The 18341-nt window shown below is 45.9% G+C and overlaps 1 protein-coding gene across 2 annotated transcripts in view; it reads left to right on the top strand.

Moving 5' to 3' along the window:
- Positions 1 to 18341, top strand: part of LOC135549747 (furin-1-like) — a 101713-nt gene that overhangs the window by 36283 nt on the left and 47089 nt on the right. For both annotated transcript variants that reach the window (XM_064980021.1, XM_064980013.1), the window contains exon 3: positions 13188 to 13286. In XM_064980021.1, coding sequence (XP_064836093.1) covers positions 13188 to 13286 — 99 coding nt within the window. The remainder of the gene's footprint in view (positions 1 to 13187; positions 13287 to 18341) is intronic.

The following is an 18341-nucleotide window of genomic DNA, read 5'->3' on the forward strand; positions in this document are numbered from 1 at the left end:
TTTGATTTTAATGAAAAACATGTGCAAATCTCAGACAGAATGGCACAGCAAGAGAAGAAAAAAAGTCTGTTCCTCTTCAGATACTGCTGTTTTGAAGCTCCAGTCTCTCGTAAAGTAGGCCAATGGCGTGGTGGGGAGTGTTTGTGTAGTGGGGGGTGCTAGTCTTTGTAGGGTAATATTATGGTATATTCTTCGTACTGTCGGCCAGGGGAGGATAGCTAGTCTGTGTAGGATTTTGATTCTAATTTAGATCATTTTGTAAACTGTCGTCTCTTGGCAAAGTAGAGCTGTTTAGCAGACTCATTCTGAGCCTGTGAGGCCACATGAAATGAACCCTGCTACCCCCCCCTCCTTCTTCTCCAGCTGAATTTCAGAAATGGTTGTTAGTGACTAAGTCTAGTCCACATGAACATTCCAGACAGACTCTCCTTATTATATTACCTGCCCATTTAATACCAGTCACCACCGCTGGGCTGGGTAGAGCTGATCCCCAATTGAAGGGTCTGTGTGCTGGGATCTGTCTGCCAGGTGTGGTGATGGTGGTGTCATCTCTTGTGGACAGAGGGTTGTTGTTGTTGATTATTTGGATGAATCAAGATTGGGTGAATGTGGTGCTTAAACTGGTGTTGATTTTCAGGCCTGTGTTTGGCTAATGGGGTGGCAGGGTAGCCTAGTGGTTAGAGAGTTGGACTAGTTACCGAAAGTTCAAATCCCCGAGCTGACAAGGTACAAATCTGTCGTTCTGCCCCTGAACATGCAGTTAACCCACTGTTCCTAAGCCGTCATTGAAATTAAGAATTTGTTCTTAACTGACTTGCCTAGTTAAATAAAGATAAAATAAAATAAAACATTTCCACTAGATTCCAAAGCCCCAAATTCAAAAATTAATAAAAACAAAAATGGCCTTTTTGGCCATTTTATAAATCACAGATGAAATTAGCGGAAGGGAGGGGTTTGGCCGAGAGTTTCCGTTTGCGAGGGAGGAGACTTTGCATTCCTTTCTTCAAAGGTAATCACAATTGTTAAACAAGAAATGACATACTTTTGCAATATAATTTTACTTCTGGCTACCTGAGATTAGTTGTGGTGTGCTTGTGGCGTGGGGGTTGTGAGGTGGTGGTGTGTGTAGTGGCCCGGCACTTCTCAATGGAACTGGTTTAGTTGGTGTCATGTCTCCTTTGGACCTGTGTGTAGTTGTTTGCGTGGCTGGTCATGTTTGTTGGCTCATCAGTTGGGTGGTAGTGTTTTGGATTATGTGTGTGAGGTGTGTGCGCGCATGCGCACGGAGGGCAGTTGTCCTTTACTGCAGCTTGTTAACCTGCTGATGCACAGGCCCAGTTAATGGGGCGTCTCGGCAGAAGTGGCCCTGCATCTTTTCCTACTGCCTAGAGTAAATCTTAGCTTCCCTCTGGCCACCATGCTCCATCCTCATGTCTATTCTCCTGTCTGAAACACTTCATCCTCACTGGGTTCACAAGCTGAGTGAAAAACACATTTTATTTTCCCTATTTGGAGGAAGTCTTTAGGTGTGTTCTTCTTAGAGCGTCTCACTACTGCATGGACATGAAAAAGTTCAGCCTCAATAACAGAACCTCAGATGCAGACTCCAGTTGCAAGAGGAGAATCATTTGTTTTCATGCTTGAAAAGCCAGTGCACTGAATGTTTATTTTTCAGATATTGCAAAGATGTTTCACAGTCGTGCTGTGACATGAAAGTCATGATTAGATTTTTGGAGCTCTAGGAATATATCTGTTATTTTTCTTATCAACAAGCACATTAAAAACAAAGGATGGAAAACCAAGCCATGTTTCTTAGTTATTTACTTACTAATTCATAGTAACAGCATGAAGCCATATATGTCTGGCTCTGGCTCTTAGGCTGAAATAGTGTGGTGGAACTGATGCCATTTAGTTTTTTTCTTACATTTTTTTCACACTCAACCCCTTCACACATGTACGTACATTTGCGGTCTATTATTTAAACATTTCACCTCAGGACTCGACGGCTAAAATTGCATGTTAATTTTGAACAGCAATAACTTTCCATTCTCATATCTGTGCTGCACGCTGCCTCTGTTCCTAAGGCGAACGACTGTCCAGCATTTCTATAACGTTTGTCTTGCTTAAATGGGTCCTGGGGAGTGTGACTTAATTAAAAGCTTAAATGATATTCCCTCCTAGTGAGCACAAGGATGAGTTTTTTTCCCCCCTGTGGCCACTGAGTTACACTCCACGAGCTCTCCTCTCTCCTCTGTTCATAGAAAATCTGTTTTCTCCTTGGTGATTTGAAGTGTTTAACAGGGACTTCAGCACGTTTTGTGCAAAGCTCCTTTGAATTGTGACCTCTGTCTAACCATTCCAACTGTCAAAAAGACTGCTCCTTTTTGAAAGGCTTTTGAGATTAAAGTTTTTGAGGCCATTGATGTGTGGCTTTATAGAACTGTCGTACATCCTGTCTGATTCACCTTATACAATTAAACTCTTTCACTCCATGAGGATATTTATCCAGTGAATGTATCATGAACCTCCAAGGACAGTTGTTCAGTGTGCCAAAACATCTCAATAGACCAGCTATTATTCTCAATACTGTTCAATTTAAGACTCTCGCTGAATGTTAACACTCGATACAACAGTCAACTGGTCAAATCTGGTCAAGATAAACACAACTTTTGTGGGTTGCACAGGTAACTCACTATACTGGCTTAACATTAAACTGAAATATTTAGTGTGTCTTCTACCAATTCTCCATTAGGGTATGCAGGATGTATATCAATATATTGATGTACTACATCAACAAATTGAAAGCAATCATGTTTTGTTACAGCCCTGTTCACCATGAGGCCTGCTGAAAGGTTGTGTTGATAGTTGGAGTACTCAGCTCTGAAATAGACTGGCCCATCTCTCCTAAAGTACAGATGGCCACATTGGTCATGGAATATTCTAAACACGGTCTTGTATAAACTTACAATCCAAAATGGGTAAATAACGTTTGAGCCCTCTGTCAAAGGACCAGTCAACTTTAACCTTTGACCTTTACTCACCCCCTAACTATAATGCCCCTGAAAACACTATGCACTTTAACATTGAAGGATGATGTATTGGGGCAGTGTCAGTTACTTAACTTGTGTTGAGTCAAGGGGAAACTATACATAAGGGCAACTTATCACTTGACTATCCAGTGTTCCAAAGCACAAATCAAATCAACTTTTATCGGTCACATGCAGATGTTGATGCCAGTGTAGCGAAATGCTTGTGCTTCTAGTTCCGACCGTGCAGTAATATCTAACAATTTCACAACAACTACCTTATACGCACAAGTGTAAAGGAATGAATAAGAATATGTACATATAAATATATGGATGAGCAATGGCCGTGCGGCATAGGCAAGATGCAGTAGATGGTATAGAGTACAATATATACATATGAGATGAGTAATGTAGGATATGTAAACATATAAAGTGGCATTGTTTAAAGAGACTAGTGAAACATTTATTACATCCAATTTTGAATTATTAAAGTGGCTAGAAATTTGAGTTAGTATGTTGGCAGCAGCCCCTCAATGTTAGTGATAGCTGTTTAACAGTCTGATGGCCTTGAGATGGACGCTGTTTTTCAGTCTCTTGGGTCCCAGCTTTGATGCACCTGTACTGACCTCGCCTTCTGGATGATAGCGGTGTGAACAGGCAGTGGCTCGGGTGGTTGTTGTCCTTGATGATTTTTTGGCCTTCCTGTGTCAATGGGTGTTGTAGGTGTCCTTGAGGGCAGGTAGTTTGCCCCCGGTGATGCGTTGTGCAGACCTCACTACCCTCTGGAGAGCCTTACGGTTGTGGGCGGAGCAGTTGCCTTACCAGGCAGTGATACAGGATGCGACAGGATGCTCTTGATTGTGCATTTGTAAAAGTTTGAGTGTTTTTGGTGACAAGCCAAATTTCTTCAGCCTTCTGAGGTTGAAGAGGCGCTGCTGCGCATTCTTCACAATGCTGTCTGTGTGGGTGGACCATTTCAGTTTGTCTGTGATGTGTATGCCGAGGAACTTAACTTTGCACCTTCTCCACTACTGTCCCATCGCTGTAGATAGGGGGGTGCTCCCTCTGCTGTTTCCTGTAGTCCACGAACATCCTTTGTTTTGTTGAGTGTGAGGTTATTTTCCTGACACCACACTCCGAGGGCCCTCACCTCCTCCCTGTAGGCAGACTCGTTGTTGTTGGTAATCAAGCCTACTACTGTGGCGTCGTCTACAAACTTGATGTTTGAGTTGGAGGCGTGCATGTCCATGCAGTCATGGGTGAACAGGGAGTACAGGAGAGGGCTGAGAACGCACCCTTGTGGGGCCCTAGTGTTGCATATCAGCGGGGTGGAGATGTTGTTCCGTTCCCTCACCACTTGGGGACGATCCATCAAAGTCTGCTGATGCTGTATTAGAGTCCCATCTGCTGAGTTGTCAGGTGCTCGGCCGTATTGATCTGGCTGTAATTGATTATGATAGTTTGAAGATAAGGCTTCTGTTAAACTGTGGCTGGGCATTTGCAGGGCCCTGTAATTGCATATGCATGCTGTCCCTGTGCTTATCTCTCTGCTTTCTCCCAGCACCATGCAGCTCTGTCAGCTTAAAGACCTCGGCAGCACGGCGAGTTATGCCTCCAAGGACACTCCTCGTCAACACCAGAGACTGACCGCCTCTGCAGCAGTTGTGCTACAACACTGTAAACTTTTTACACACCGATCCACTTCATAAACTACACTGGTGCACTTGCTGCTGGGGCTAAAGGGGTGGCCTGTCCTCCGCTTAAACTTAAATAAGACCAGTGGGTTTGGTTACACGACATGCTAACAGATTGGGTGCGTGTGTGTGTGGCTGCCAGTGGGCTCCCACCCTCATCCCCAAACCATTGACCACCACTAATCGCAACACATTGGAACACGTATGGTTTACCCGCAACTAGACACACAACAGTTACTAAATACTTTGTCCAGAGTTGAGTTTTTGTTTGTTTGCTGCGGTTGTCATTAAAATGGCAACTTTTATCACCCAAGTCTTATCTAAACCAGTTGTTCTTGTCAGCGCTATTAAATCCATTACTGTAAACTGTTTTCAGAACAACACAGGCAGGCAGTTTACTGTGTCGAGAGTGATAAGCCCTGTCAGACAGTGCAGAGAGGAAATTGGTATCTTGTCCGGAATGGGTTGGTATGTGGATAAATGAGTGTGATGTAGAGGGCCGTAAAAGGTTTCATAAACACATAGTTTACCTGGCAGGCGGACGGCTGCTGTGGTTTGGTGCTGCCTGGCCTCTCCAGGTGCTGCCGGACTGAAGGAGAAGTTCTGTCAAAGTTTTATGTCACATGCGCCGAATAAAACAGGTGAAGACCTTAGTGAAACGCTTACTTACAAGCCCTTCACAAACAATGCTTTAAGAAGTGAAGAATAAAAATAAGTGTTATGTAAAAAATTAAAAGTAACAAATAATTAAACGGCAGCAGTAAAATAACAAGCGAGGCTTTATACAAGGGTACCGGTACAGAGTCACTGTCCGGGGGCACCGGTTAGTCCAGGTAATTGAGGTACAGTGGGGCAAAAAAGTATTTTAGTCAGCCACCAATTGTGCAAGTTCTCCCACTTAAAAAGATGAGGCCTGTAATTTTCATCATAGGTACACTTTAACTATGACAGACAAAATCAGAAAAAAAATCCAGAAAATCACATTGTAGGATTTTTAATTAATTAATTTGCAACAAACTAACATGGTCCAAGAACACCAAGACAGTCGTGAAGAGGGCACGACAAACCTATTCTCCCTTTGGAGACTGAAAAGATTTGGAATGGGTCCTCAGATCCTCAAAAGGATCTACAGCTGCACCATCGAGAGCATCCTGCCTGGTTGCATCACTGCCTGGCATGGCATCTGCTCGGCCTTCGACCGCAAGGCACTACAGAGCGTAATGCGAACGGACCTGTACATCACTGGGGCCAAGCTCCCTGCCATCCAGGACCTCTATACCAGGCGGTGTCAGAGGAAGGCCCTACAAATTGTCAAAGACTCCAGCCACCCTAGTCATAGACTGTTCTCTCTGCTACCGCACGGCAAGTGGTGCCAAGTCTAGGTCCGAGAGGCTTTTAAACAGCTTCTACCCCCAAGCCATAAGACTCCTGAACACCTAATGAAATTGCTACCCATACTATTTGCATTGGCTCTGTACCGTTACCCCCCTGTACCCCCCCTGCTCTTTAATTACTTGTTGCTTTTATTTCGTATTCTTATCTGGTTTTTTTAACTGCTTTGTTGGTTTGGGGTTCGTAAGTAAGCATTTCATTAACACCTGTTGTATTTGGCACATGTGACTAATACATTTGATTAACAACCCACTTGAGCAGACTGGAAGGAGAGCGTAAGAAGTAAAGATGCGAGGATGGTGGATGAGAGAGAGAAATTACTCCGGAAAGAGATGACGGAAAAGAGGAACCAACAATGAGTAGGATGAGCAGAAGGTGTATTATTCTGGCAAACTGAATGGCAGAACAGACCCATCTGCCGTGTGTGGGCATATGGGCCCGGCTTGGCCCAGCCCGCCTGACCATTATTAAGGGAAACTGCCTGTTAACACCAGCTGCCAGCCCAGTGCAGCGTGGCCTGGCTCTCTCTCTCTCTGCCCCCACCACCTCCCTCAGCCCCGGCCCTCAGAGCAGCAGCTGAGACAGGGTGTGGCTCCCAAGACATTCTCTAAACCTGGAAGAGACGTTTATATTCCAGCACAGAATGTAAATAAGGTGGGAAATAATTTCTGGGAGATGTTGTTTTTAACTTGTTCCTCGACTGGCAAGTATGTATTTCAATGTTTAAGTTTATTCTAAAATAATTTTAAGAGGTTAAATCTGGGTGGTTTCTAGAAAAATCATCCATTGGCTGAACTAATCGAATGATTGTATTGCGCTTCACTTGGGAAATGAATGTAAAAAATTGAGGCCGTGAATCACTTTAGATGTGTTGAGTCAAACACATTGTTCCAGATCCATACCTGTCTTTACTCTTTCTACATGCGCAGCTCTATAGCCATTGGCGCAGCTCTAACCACCAAACGTATTCCCTCCCTGAGCTTATAACTCCTTCTGGAATAGAGAACCTTTCACTTCACTTTGTTCCCATTATGCCCGCCTCTCCAATTTGTCTCTAGACGATGTTGGGCTTTTTGTAACACCTAATTGTGTCTACAGTCTGAAGACGCCACACATTGTGATAAGTGCATTCCCACAAGGTAAACTTGGCAGGGCTCGAGTAGAACGAACAAACAACCCAACAAACATGCAGTTATTCCGGAGCCTGTTGCTCTGCATCCCAATGAGGCTGATGGATCAGCGCTCCGCTCCAGTAATGGGCTGAGAGGAGGAGTGCCAGAAGTCCCTGCTTTTCAGTGGCTCGCTGCTTCTCACATTTGTAATGGCGACTGAGCCGGCTGTGTTCCACATTTTCCTCTCTTATCTAAACGTCTTTGGTGTGTAACTGCAGTAAATGGCCTGCTTCCCCACAAACGACTAGTGAAAGTTTACTGCCCGAACGTGGATGCCAGATCAGATGGACGACAATAAGGCTTTTATGTTTGGTTCACAAATACATACACAGGGCTAAAATAACCCAGGGGGCTTTTAGTCGTGGTGGAATGGGTTTATGTTTGTGAGTCCGTACATAAGTTTACGCATCTTTCCAAGAGTGTGTGTGTGTGTGTGTGTGTGCTCTGCTTGGTCTCGCTCCGAGAGCGGAGTCCTCTCTGACCTCTACTGAAGGGTCAGGGGTCGTCTCTGAGCTAATTGGGTTCGCCTCGCTCTGGTCATGACATTCTGGGGTCACACTGCTTTCAAATGTCAGCCTCCAGCCATGTTCCATGCCAGCCAGGCCTGAGAGCAGCAGAGCATCAATGCCACAGCTTCTCTACCCATTCAACCATCTCTGCAGTAGCACTTGAAATGCCAAGGACAGTCCGGGTGGAGTGAAGCGCGGAAACATCTTTTGAGAACCATTCATGAATTCACTTTTGTATACAATGACCGTACATTTCTCACATCCCAACTAAAGTCAGCGGTGAGTGTTATAAGCTCTGCAGTTAAGTTGTATTGTAAAGGCCCTTCAGTGAACTCACTTCTGCTGTAGCGGAGGAGATAGCTGGGGTCTTTCTGAATGGTGGATGACCTGAAAAGAACTAACATTCCGCTGCGTCGGTAGCTCTGTGATGTAGTACTCTAGGACAGTGTGGCGTGATAAAGGGTGTTTGAAGGTAATCACAGACCGGCCATAGCGTACGGCAGCAGTCAGTCAGACTACACATGGCAGAAGCCTAAAACCCCTAATTGATTCCATGGTCATGTTTTGAGTTAACGTTTACTTGATGGCGTGCTGCTGTGCGTTGGCTTCCAAAACATTCCACACTCTTCCAACTCTTGCCTAGCAGCAGTGAGGTTTGGCACGAACCGTCAAGACTTCAACCACAACCCATTATTGGATTTTTATCAGTGTCGAACTCTCAGGCTTAAACCATTTCTCAGACCTCTATTGAATTCTAAGGCCGCAGCGTTGGAGAATTCTTAACCGTAATTTCCAGGCTAATGAAGCACTGTGAAGTGAATGGGCGGTCTTAAGCAGCAATCAGTTTGGCTGAATCAATCCTGGCTGCTTTGTTCACCTTTCCCTTTTACTTGGTGTTGATGTGATTTAAGAGCTGCCTTAATGGACCCCGCGGCTCTCTGTTGAAGCCATATCTACATATCCCCCCCTCCACCTCAAGTCTTTGATCGAAGCCCACCCTCTCAGGCTGTTATCTAGGCTCACACACAATGGGGCCCTCAGCGCTCCAGGTCTTCTTCGCTTCTTCATTTGGCTTCCTCTCTCCCTATCTCTCCCCTCTCCATCTCTGGACGGGACAATGGGCTCTGTGGAGCCGCTCATGCTTTTGTGATGTCAGCATTTTATTCCGTTTTCATCCCGCTCTCTCATGGGTTCACGCTCTGTTCCTATTCACACACATACTCACTCTTTCCCTCTTCCCATCTCTTTGTTGGTGTTTGTGCTGGTGAGTCGGGCTCTGGGAGGCATCTCATTGTGAATCATGTAATCTGCTTTTTCTGGGTTATTGCCTCTTTATTTTCCGCTGGCTGTGTTCTGAGAGGGGGGATATTTGTGTTGACCTGCTTGGAACCGACTTGTTTGCTGGGATTTAAATGGGAGCAAGAGAGGCTATTTCTCCTCTCCACTGCAGCGTCTAAACTGTACTGTACTGACGCTGCCAGCCAAGTCAAAACGGCAGTTACTATGTGGCCTGAAATACCCCAGCCTAAATGGTCAACTTGGTAATATTAGGGTCATACTGTAGCTGGGTCATGCTAGGCCTATTTATTCAGAATAGTCCTTCCTAGCCATGTCCCAGCCCTAGGCTTTGTCACAGCCAGGATGGACATATTGTACTATTTATTATTACATAGCCTGCCAAGATTGTCTGAAGTCATTCTTTGGTTTTCTAAAGCAGTGCCCTCATTTGGTGTACATGTTATGATCCACCTACACTACTGTTAAAGTTGTAGACATGTTATGATCCACCTACACTACTGTTAAAGTTGTAGACATGTTATGATCCATCTACACTACTGTTAATGCTGTAGACATGTTATGATCCACCTAGACTACGTTAATGTTGAAGACATGTTCTGATCCACCGACAGTACTCTGTTAATGCTGTAGACCTGTTATGATCCAACTACAGTACTGTTGATGCTGTAGACAAGACTTCTAACTGGCATGCTTTAGTTAGCTACAGTGATTTATACACTTCCATTCTCTCTAATGAAATCATTAATTGGCTATTCAGAACCCATCAGACTGCCATTAGGTTGAGCTCTGCTCCTTCACAAGGTCTGGGTGGGCGATTCAGCACTCTCTCAACTGCGCTCTCTCTCTGAACATTAAACCTTTTTCATTTTTGATTGCTGAGGGCCTCGTTTAGTCTTTCTGGTCCGGTCTGACAGTGCTCTAACTTCACACTTCCTGGCTCTGTCATTCTTAGCTGGGGAGGGAGGGATTGATGCCCAGCCACACCGCCAGACTACCGTCTGACATCAGACTGCTCTGTAACTAGGAATAGTGCAGGGTGCATATGGCAGGTTGACTCATCCATACTGTGTGAGTGTGTGTGTGTGTGTGTGTGTGTGTGTGTGTATACACATATTTAGCCCAGGACTAGAGATGTTACTGTGTGATATTGATAATCTCCGTATCCGCAGGGACTGGACTGAGAGCGGAGGATTATGGGACAGACGTGGCCTGTGCCCTGTTTAACCAGGTCTCTGTGTTAGACACTTTCTCTTAGACACAAGTGCACTATACACACGGTGTCCCAGCCCATCTTACTCAGGGAGGTCACGGCCCAGGCAGCAGCTGCGATCCTGCAGGTGACCTTGTTTCAACCAGGGCCCCGCAGCGCTCCACTGACCTCTGTCAGGTTGTCAGTGCAGCTCGTTCTCAATTAGTGTAGCTGTAATGCTGCGTTGTTAGGCCCTGCTGGAGTACACCAGGTTAGAGACTGTTCCACATGTGCCTCCCTCCCTCACTGGGTACTGCACTGTACAGGATCAGTTTGCTATCATTTCTCTATGCTATTTTCCAGCTGTGTGCTTTCTCCTTGACTTCTGTTCTGAACTAGTCCATGCACTTGTGGCAAGAAACTTCTATACATTGCGGCACTTGCTTTTTTTCAACTTAGTCTGAGCTTTCGAGATATGTTGTCATTGTGGGTCAGGTAGTTCCTCACTGACACTGAGAGCAGCTGAAGTGTGCCTGTATGGGTGTTTAGTGTTACAGTAACTCAGGGTGTGTTTACTGCAGTGCTGTCATCCAAACCACCCCCCCCCCCCTCCCATTCTGGGTCAGACTCTCCAGGAACTCGGCTGTAACTAATGAAAATAGCTGTATAAACAGTGATAGAGGGATTACATGTACTGTATTTACATGTAGCCTTCTAAATATAAATACTGTTTGATGATGAATACTGATGATCAAATTCATTGTGACTTAATGGAATTACAATTGAATGAATGGATTCTTATGTATATTTTCATGACTCCATAAGTCAGAATGAATTGGATTTTTCATCCTCCGAACTTCAACACCCATGTCAAGCTCATTCCACGGAAGGCTGAGTGTCTGTGGGTTTTCGCTCCTCCACGTACTTTAATTAAAGAACCCCCCTTAAAAAACCCAAAGACCCTAGGCCCTCCATGGAATGAATTTGACCGCCCTGCATTTCTAATGGATATTTTTTTACATGAAACCGTTCTTACTGAATTCTGATGTTCACTTTGAACATGTTAGAATAACTGTCCATTTACTTTTCCTCAGCCAACAAGACGAGTAACGAACAGCAAAATCACTAGCCTGTCAATCTACTATAGTAGAGAAGTTTAGGCTACCCATTCTGTTGGTCAGCTTGTCGAGAAAGAAATAGCCTATTCCATACTAACTCTGGGACAGTTGTGGGACGATAGATTCCAAATGCATACAACCAGTAGGCCTAGGCTACATAAAACAAACGTTAACCTCTCTGGCCCACCCGGGACGCAACCGCACCCCCTTCTAACAATAAATGCAAATGCGCTAAGCCAAATGCTAATAGCACTCGTAAAAACTCAGACGTTCATTAAAATTCACATACAGGGTACTCAATTCAAGCTACACTCATTGTGAATCTAGCCAACGAGTCAGATTTGTAAAATGCTTTTCGGTGAAAGCATGAGTAGCTATTATCTGATAGCAGGCAACACGCCGAAATACCAGAAGGGGACGTAAACAAAGGAATTAGCGTAGCCGGCGCTACACAAAACGCAGAAATAAAATATAAAACATTCATTACCTTTGACGAGATTCTTTGTTGGCACTCCTATATGTCCCATAAACATCACAATTGGGTCTTTTTTCCGATTAAATCGGTCCTTGTGTACCCAAAATGTCAATTTATGAACACCGTCAGATCCAGAAAAAACACATTTTGTAAACGCGAAGTTATTTAAAATTAAAAAAGTTGCCTATAAACTTTGACAAAACACTTCAAACTACTTCTGTAATCCAACTTTAGGTATTACTAAACGTTAATAAACTATCAAATTGATCACGGAGCGATCTGTATTCAATAAGCACGAGTTTGGGTAACGTAACTAACTTTTCCGGTTCCATTGTTTACATCTGTGGACTTGACAACCGGATGTGGCTATTACTCAGATGACCAAGGATTTAGTTGAATCGAAATCACAACACTTGCGACATCGTGTGGAAGCTGTAGGAACTGTAATCTCACTCTTAATTATTTTTCCTTCCAATAGACAATACATGGGCTGGCGGATTGATTTTTTCTTCGTCGATTTAGTGACCAGGTTTTCTGGCGATTTTTGACCATGGAACTCGTTCTGTTATAGTCAGACACCATTGAACCAGTTCTAAAAACTTCAGAGTTTTCTATGCACACATACTAATCATATGCATATACTATATTCCTGGCATGAGTAGCAGGACGTTGAAATGTTGCGCGATTTTTAACAGAATGTTGAAAAATGTAGCCCGAGTCTGATGCAGCAGATCAAAACGTTTAGCTTAATGTTAATAACATTATTTCTTCACATTATAAGCGCAGCAATGCGCACCAGGCAGTAGGCAACGCAATAATGTTCATTCCATAATGCAATTAGTGGGTTAACACCATTGTCAAAAGGACACTGAACATGCGAGCGGTTTCATGTAAAAAATATCCATTAGAAATGTGCGAGGGGATCTAATAGGCTACTTTTGAAGCAAGGTAAGACATGCCTCATATGTATTAGAACGTTTAGGTTTCAAATAAGTCTATGTTTTCAAAATGCATATTGCCTCCAGCTCATTGCAAAGCCTTGTCCCGGAGGTAGTGTGAGAAACTAGATTTTAATCTAGATTTGTCTCTTGACAATTTTGAGCTACACAAGTATCTCTCCTGGACCTAGTTTGTGTTGTGGAAGTGGTATAAAGAGACCCCTTGCAAATGGAATGCCTTATCTCCCTAACATGTAGTGATGCTGATACACTGATGCTGCATCAGTGACTCTGGGATTAATCACTATGTTTGTGTGTGTCTGCAAGTATTGGGTGATACTATTAATAATCCTATGTGTATGTCTCCGTCTGCAGGTATTTGGTGACCTCTATCACTTCCGGCACCGTTCTGTGGAGAAGAGGTCTCTGTCGGATCACCGAGGGACGCACGTCCGTCTACAAAAAGAGCCTCAGGTAAGACACCTTGGGAGGAGGTGTGAGTGTGTGTAGATCACGTTGGGTGGGTGAGTGTATCAAAGCGGATGAGGAGGTTGAGAGTGAGTGTGCAGCTAGAGAGGGTGGAAGGATGTGAGTGTAGGGAAGGATGGGTTTTTATCAATAACATGACTTCACCAGCTGCAACAGAGGGTGGGGGTTGGATTGGGCTTGTTGAAAGATTATTAATTACTCTAGAGTCATACTGTATGCACCTCCCATTAACAACACAGCCAGTAGGAGAGGTGAGAGGTGATGGAGGGCAGGATGTGAAGAGGTTGAGAGTCACTATATTGTAGCTAGGTTGGATGAGTTAATTTATATTCCATAACATGACTGGAGGATCCACAGGTACTTCACCACCTGTGGAGCGGCCATTAGGCAGGCAGCGGGGGTAGGGCCGACGCAGAGGGGACCACGGTGAGCTAACAACCACAGGGCAGAGTGCCAGAGACCTGAGCTTTCATTTATCACCAACTTTTAATGGATGTCTCTGACACCCTACAGCATCTACCCAATCCGTTTCCTTTCCCTGCTTTACGTTAGGGCTGGGAGGTGAGAACATCTTAAACATGTTAATCACATACACACATATACTGTGCTTGGCTATACTGTAGTGTCTAATGATCTCATTCTCAAACCACCTCTGAATAGATTAGGTTTCCAGTTTGATTTCAAATGCCTTCTTGTGTGATGATTTCTCTTCCACTCCTTGTGTGTGGATGTGTGTGGATGTGTGTGGATGTTTGAGTGATGGGGCCCTGTTTTAAAAGGTCTGTGACTTTGTGTGGCTGGTGCTGTGTGTAGTTCACTTTGTAGTCTCCTGGTCTCACGTTTCCCTCTTTGGGCTCTGGCTGTGTTTCCATGGCTGTGAAAGGCGAGCGTTTGAACTGCGGCACAATGAATGTCTTGCTATCTGCAGCAGCCGCTCAGAACTTCACTGTTAGTCACTCAGCGCAGCTCAGGTCCAGATGGGAAGATCAGAGAGACAGGGCTTGTAACACAAACCCACAGACTGATGTCCAGGGAACTAACTAACTGACATCCCCTGGGAACCCACAATTGACAATCCCCTGTAAATATAGGGTGTCATGGGAAGTCCATTGTGTGTTAAGGGAAGGACTAAGTGCTACTGCCGACTGTAGAGAACCCATGTTTTGGTTTCCCAGTGTTATGGGAGGTCATTCAGCCAGGGAACTGTGGCCAAGTCTTGCCGCTGTTTGTCTTGAGCAGGTGCACAGTGGGAAAAGCGTTGTGTGGCCTATCTCCTCTTACCCTTAGCAGCACAGCACCAAAACACCACGGTTCCCGCCCCAACCCCACTCCCCACCCCTCCGCTCACCACTCAACTGACGGGATTTCCTCTCTAGCCGCCGCTCCATTTCCTGTTGTTGAATTCCTTTACTCCCAGAGCACCTCAGAGAAAGGGGAGCCTCCCTGCACCTCCCTCTGCTCAGGTCAGCCCTGTGGCCCAAAGCAGTCACACTGGGGGAGATGGATCCCAAACAAACACAGCAATAAACCCTGCTCAAAGACTCTCACATTACTGTGGACTAAACGGCCAGGGACTCTGCCAAAACTCAGCCTGGCTGACAGACCCCACTGATCGAGGAGCTAATGCCTGGGCTTGGCCCGGCTTCTCATTCACTTCTAATGGTGATGCATTGCTCTAATATTGTGTTGCTGTTGTAAGACCATTGATGTAGTGAAATTGTGTTAGTTAGGCCTAAATGATATACCCATGGAAATGCCATCAATCCAGCCATCAGTATTACCACAAGTTATTCCTGGGCAGGCCATGTGGTCAGGGAAAACCCCTGGACCTAATCATTTTACAATCCGTACAGCTACCGTTACTACAGCAATGTAACACTACAGCCATGCTCTGCCATGGTAATAGTACTCTAGCTGTGGTAGTTAGTTTGGTGTGGGCCAAAGGTTGTGTTTTGTTTTTGGTTGTGTTCATGTTTGTATATGGAGGGGAAGAGAAGACCGCAGGAAGGAAGGCACAGAGACCTGTCTGGTCAGTATCTGCTGGACAGCAGTGTTTAACCAAGCAGCCGGGGTCTTGTATGTGAATGGTCTGGAGCGAGGAGAAAAGCCGTCTCCGATAGCTGGCATCCGGACCCATTTATAATGGAGATCTTATCTGTTAACTGCTAGCTGGTTCCCTCTGTTCTGTCCCACCTCACTCGGTCTGTTTAAGAATTCCCGGAGACTCCTTCTCTGGCTCGCTCCGATTGTTCCCTTTTCAAACATTTGCTTAATTATCTCTGTTTGCGATAGGGAAACTTTGGCAAAGGCCTTTAAGTGTAATGAACATTGGAAACGTCTGTCGGTCTTGACAGGATCGGATGGTAATCTGTGGTAAACTAAAAACTCAGACAAAGTCAACTGCTCTTGTCTTATTGTGTTGATTTTAAATCCATCCATTCAAAATGTTTATTCATTCCCTGTCTCGTATGAAATACTTTTACTAAAATGTTCTCAGTGTCAAGACTAACACAAGCCCCATTAATGCTGTTTCTGGGGGTGATCCGTTAGGCTAATTGAAGAGAGCAGTCATATGGAAAGGATTGGTTGTTCCATGTGAGGTTTAGCCTACCCATCCTCTGCAGTCAGGCGCTACTGATAACCCTGTGCATCTTGAGAGGGGATTTAGCTACTCTGGGACACTCACTGTCATGGCTGACCTGTTTTAATCAATAACCTCAGATACTGAACCCCTCCCCCCAGGCTCACGCTGTCTGAGCTTAGCAGACTGTTCATTAACAGTCCAGAACCTCCATTTCTAATCTCATCTCCCCTGGTTGTACTGGATGGAGGTTTTCCATTAGGAACATCAAGGTAACAAACTATCAACAGTGTTCTTTCTGGTTGTATTGTGGTTGGCAGAGTTCGTGATAGCAATGACAGGCTCCATTGGCCAAATTCAGAGGGTTAACAGTGGTGCCCTGAGTTACCATAGAGACTGTTTTCATGCAAAGTGAGGTTTCTCCCTAATGTGCTTTGTGTGTTCTCAGTACACACACCACATAGTGAGCCCAGTACCAGCAGCTAATCTGCATGCCTGACTGAGTGTGCTTGAGCTGTGATTAAGGGGTCTTGTAGCAGGCCTTGTTAATGCCTTGTTTGCAGGAGAACGAGCCCAGACCGTGGAACGGCGCAATTAAAGGGGTCCTCTCCCTCCCTCTTTTGGCCCTCTCGCACTCCGCATGGCTGACCTAGCCTCATTCTGTGGCTGCCAGTAAATCGCAGAGTAAGAGAATTAACAGTCAGGGAAAAACCATGTTGCTTCTGGCCATGCAATATCACTGTTTCCTTTTTGAAACTTTGTTTTTGATGACCCCGGTCGCCTCAGTCGTCATTGTTCTGTGTGGAGCTGGTGAGTGTAAAGCTGATGACTGGTCTGTGTGGAGCTGGTGAGTGTAAAGCTGATGACTGGTCTGTGGGGAGCTGGTGGGTGTAAAACTGATGACTGGTCTGTGTGGAGCTGGTGAGTGTAAAGCTGATGACTGGTCTGTGTGGAGCTGGTGAGTGTAAAGCTGATGACTGGTCTGTGTGGAGCTGGTGAGTGTAAAGCTGATGACTGGTCTGTGGGGAGCTGGTGGGTGTAAAGCTGATGACTGGTCTGTGTGGAGCTGGTGAGTGTAAAGCTGATGACTGGTCTGTGTGGAGCTGGTGAGTGTAAAGCTGATGACTGGTCTGTGGGGAGCTGGTGAGTGTAAAGCTGATGACTGGTCTGTGGGGAGCTGGTGAGTGTAAAGCTGATGACTGGTCTGTGTGGAGCTGGTGAGTGTAAAGCTGATGACTGGTCTGTGTGGAGCTGGTGAGTGTAAAGCTGATGACTGGTCTGTGTGGAGCTGGTGAGTGTAAAGCTGATGACTGGTCTGTGGGGAGCTGGTGAGTGTAAAGCTGGTGACTGGTCTGTGGGGAGCTGGTGACTGGTCTGTGGGGAGCTGGTGACTGGTCTGTGGGGAGCTGGTGACTGGTCTGTGGGGAGCTGGTGACTGGTCTGTGGGGAGCTGGTGACTGGTCTGTGGGGAGCTGGTGACTGGTCTGTGTGGAGTTGGTGACTGGTCTGTGTGGAGTTGGTGAGTGTAAAGCTGATGTCTGGTCTGTGTGGAGCTGGTGAGTGTAAAGCTGATGACTGGTCTGTGTGGAGCTGGTGAGTGTAAAGCTGGTGACTGGTCTGTGGGGAGCTGGTGAGTGTAAAGCTGGTGACTGGTCTGTGGGGAGCTGGTGAGTGTAAAGCTGGTGACTGGTGAGTGTAAAGCTGGTGACTGGTGAGTGTAAAGCTGGTGACTGGTCTGTGGGGAGCTGGTGAGTGTAAAGCTGGTGACAGGTCTGTGGGGAGCTGATGACTGGTCTGTGTGGAGCTGGTGAGTGTAAAGCTGATGACTGGTCTGTGGGGAGCTGGTGAGTGTAAAGCTGGTGACTGGTCTGTGGGGAGCTGGTGACTGGTCTGTGGGGAGCTGGTGAGTGTAAAGCTGGTGACTGGTCTGTGGGGAGCTGGTGACTGGTCTGTGGGGATCTGGTGAGTGTAAAGCTGGTGACTGGTCTGTGTGGAGCTGGTGAGTGTAAAGCTGGTGACAGGTCTGTGGGGAGCTGATGACTGGTCTGTGTGGAGCTGGTGAGTGTAAAGCTGATGACTAGTCTGTGGGGAGCTGGTGAGTGTAAAGCTGGTGACTGGTCTGTGGGGAGCTGGTGACTGGTCTGTGGGGAGCTGGTGACTGGTCTGTGGGGAGCTGGTGACTGGTCTGTGGGGAGCTGGTGACTGGTCTGTGGGGAGCTGGTGACTGGTCTGTGGGGAGCTGGTGACTGGTCTGTGGGGATCTGGTGAGTGTAAAGCTGGTGACAGGTCTGTGGGGAGCTGATGACTGGTCTGTGTGGAGCTGGTGAGTGTAAAGCTGATGACTGGTCTGTGGGGAGCTGGTGAGTGTAAAGCTGGTGACTGGTCTGTGGGGAGCTGGTGACTGGTCTGTGGGGAGCTGGTGAGTGTAAAGCTGGTGACTGGTCTGTGGGGAGCTGGTG

This window comes from Oncorhynchus masou, chromosome 1, assembly GCF_036934945.1.
Source record: "Oncorhynchus masou masou isolate Uvic2021 chromosome 1, UVic_Omas_1.1, whole genome shotgun sequence".
Taxonomy (NCBI): domain Eukaryota; kingdom Metazoa; phylum Chordata; class Actinopteri; order Salmoniformes; family Salmonidae; genus Oncorhynchus; species Oncorhynchus masou.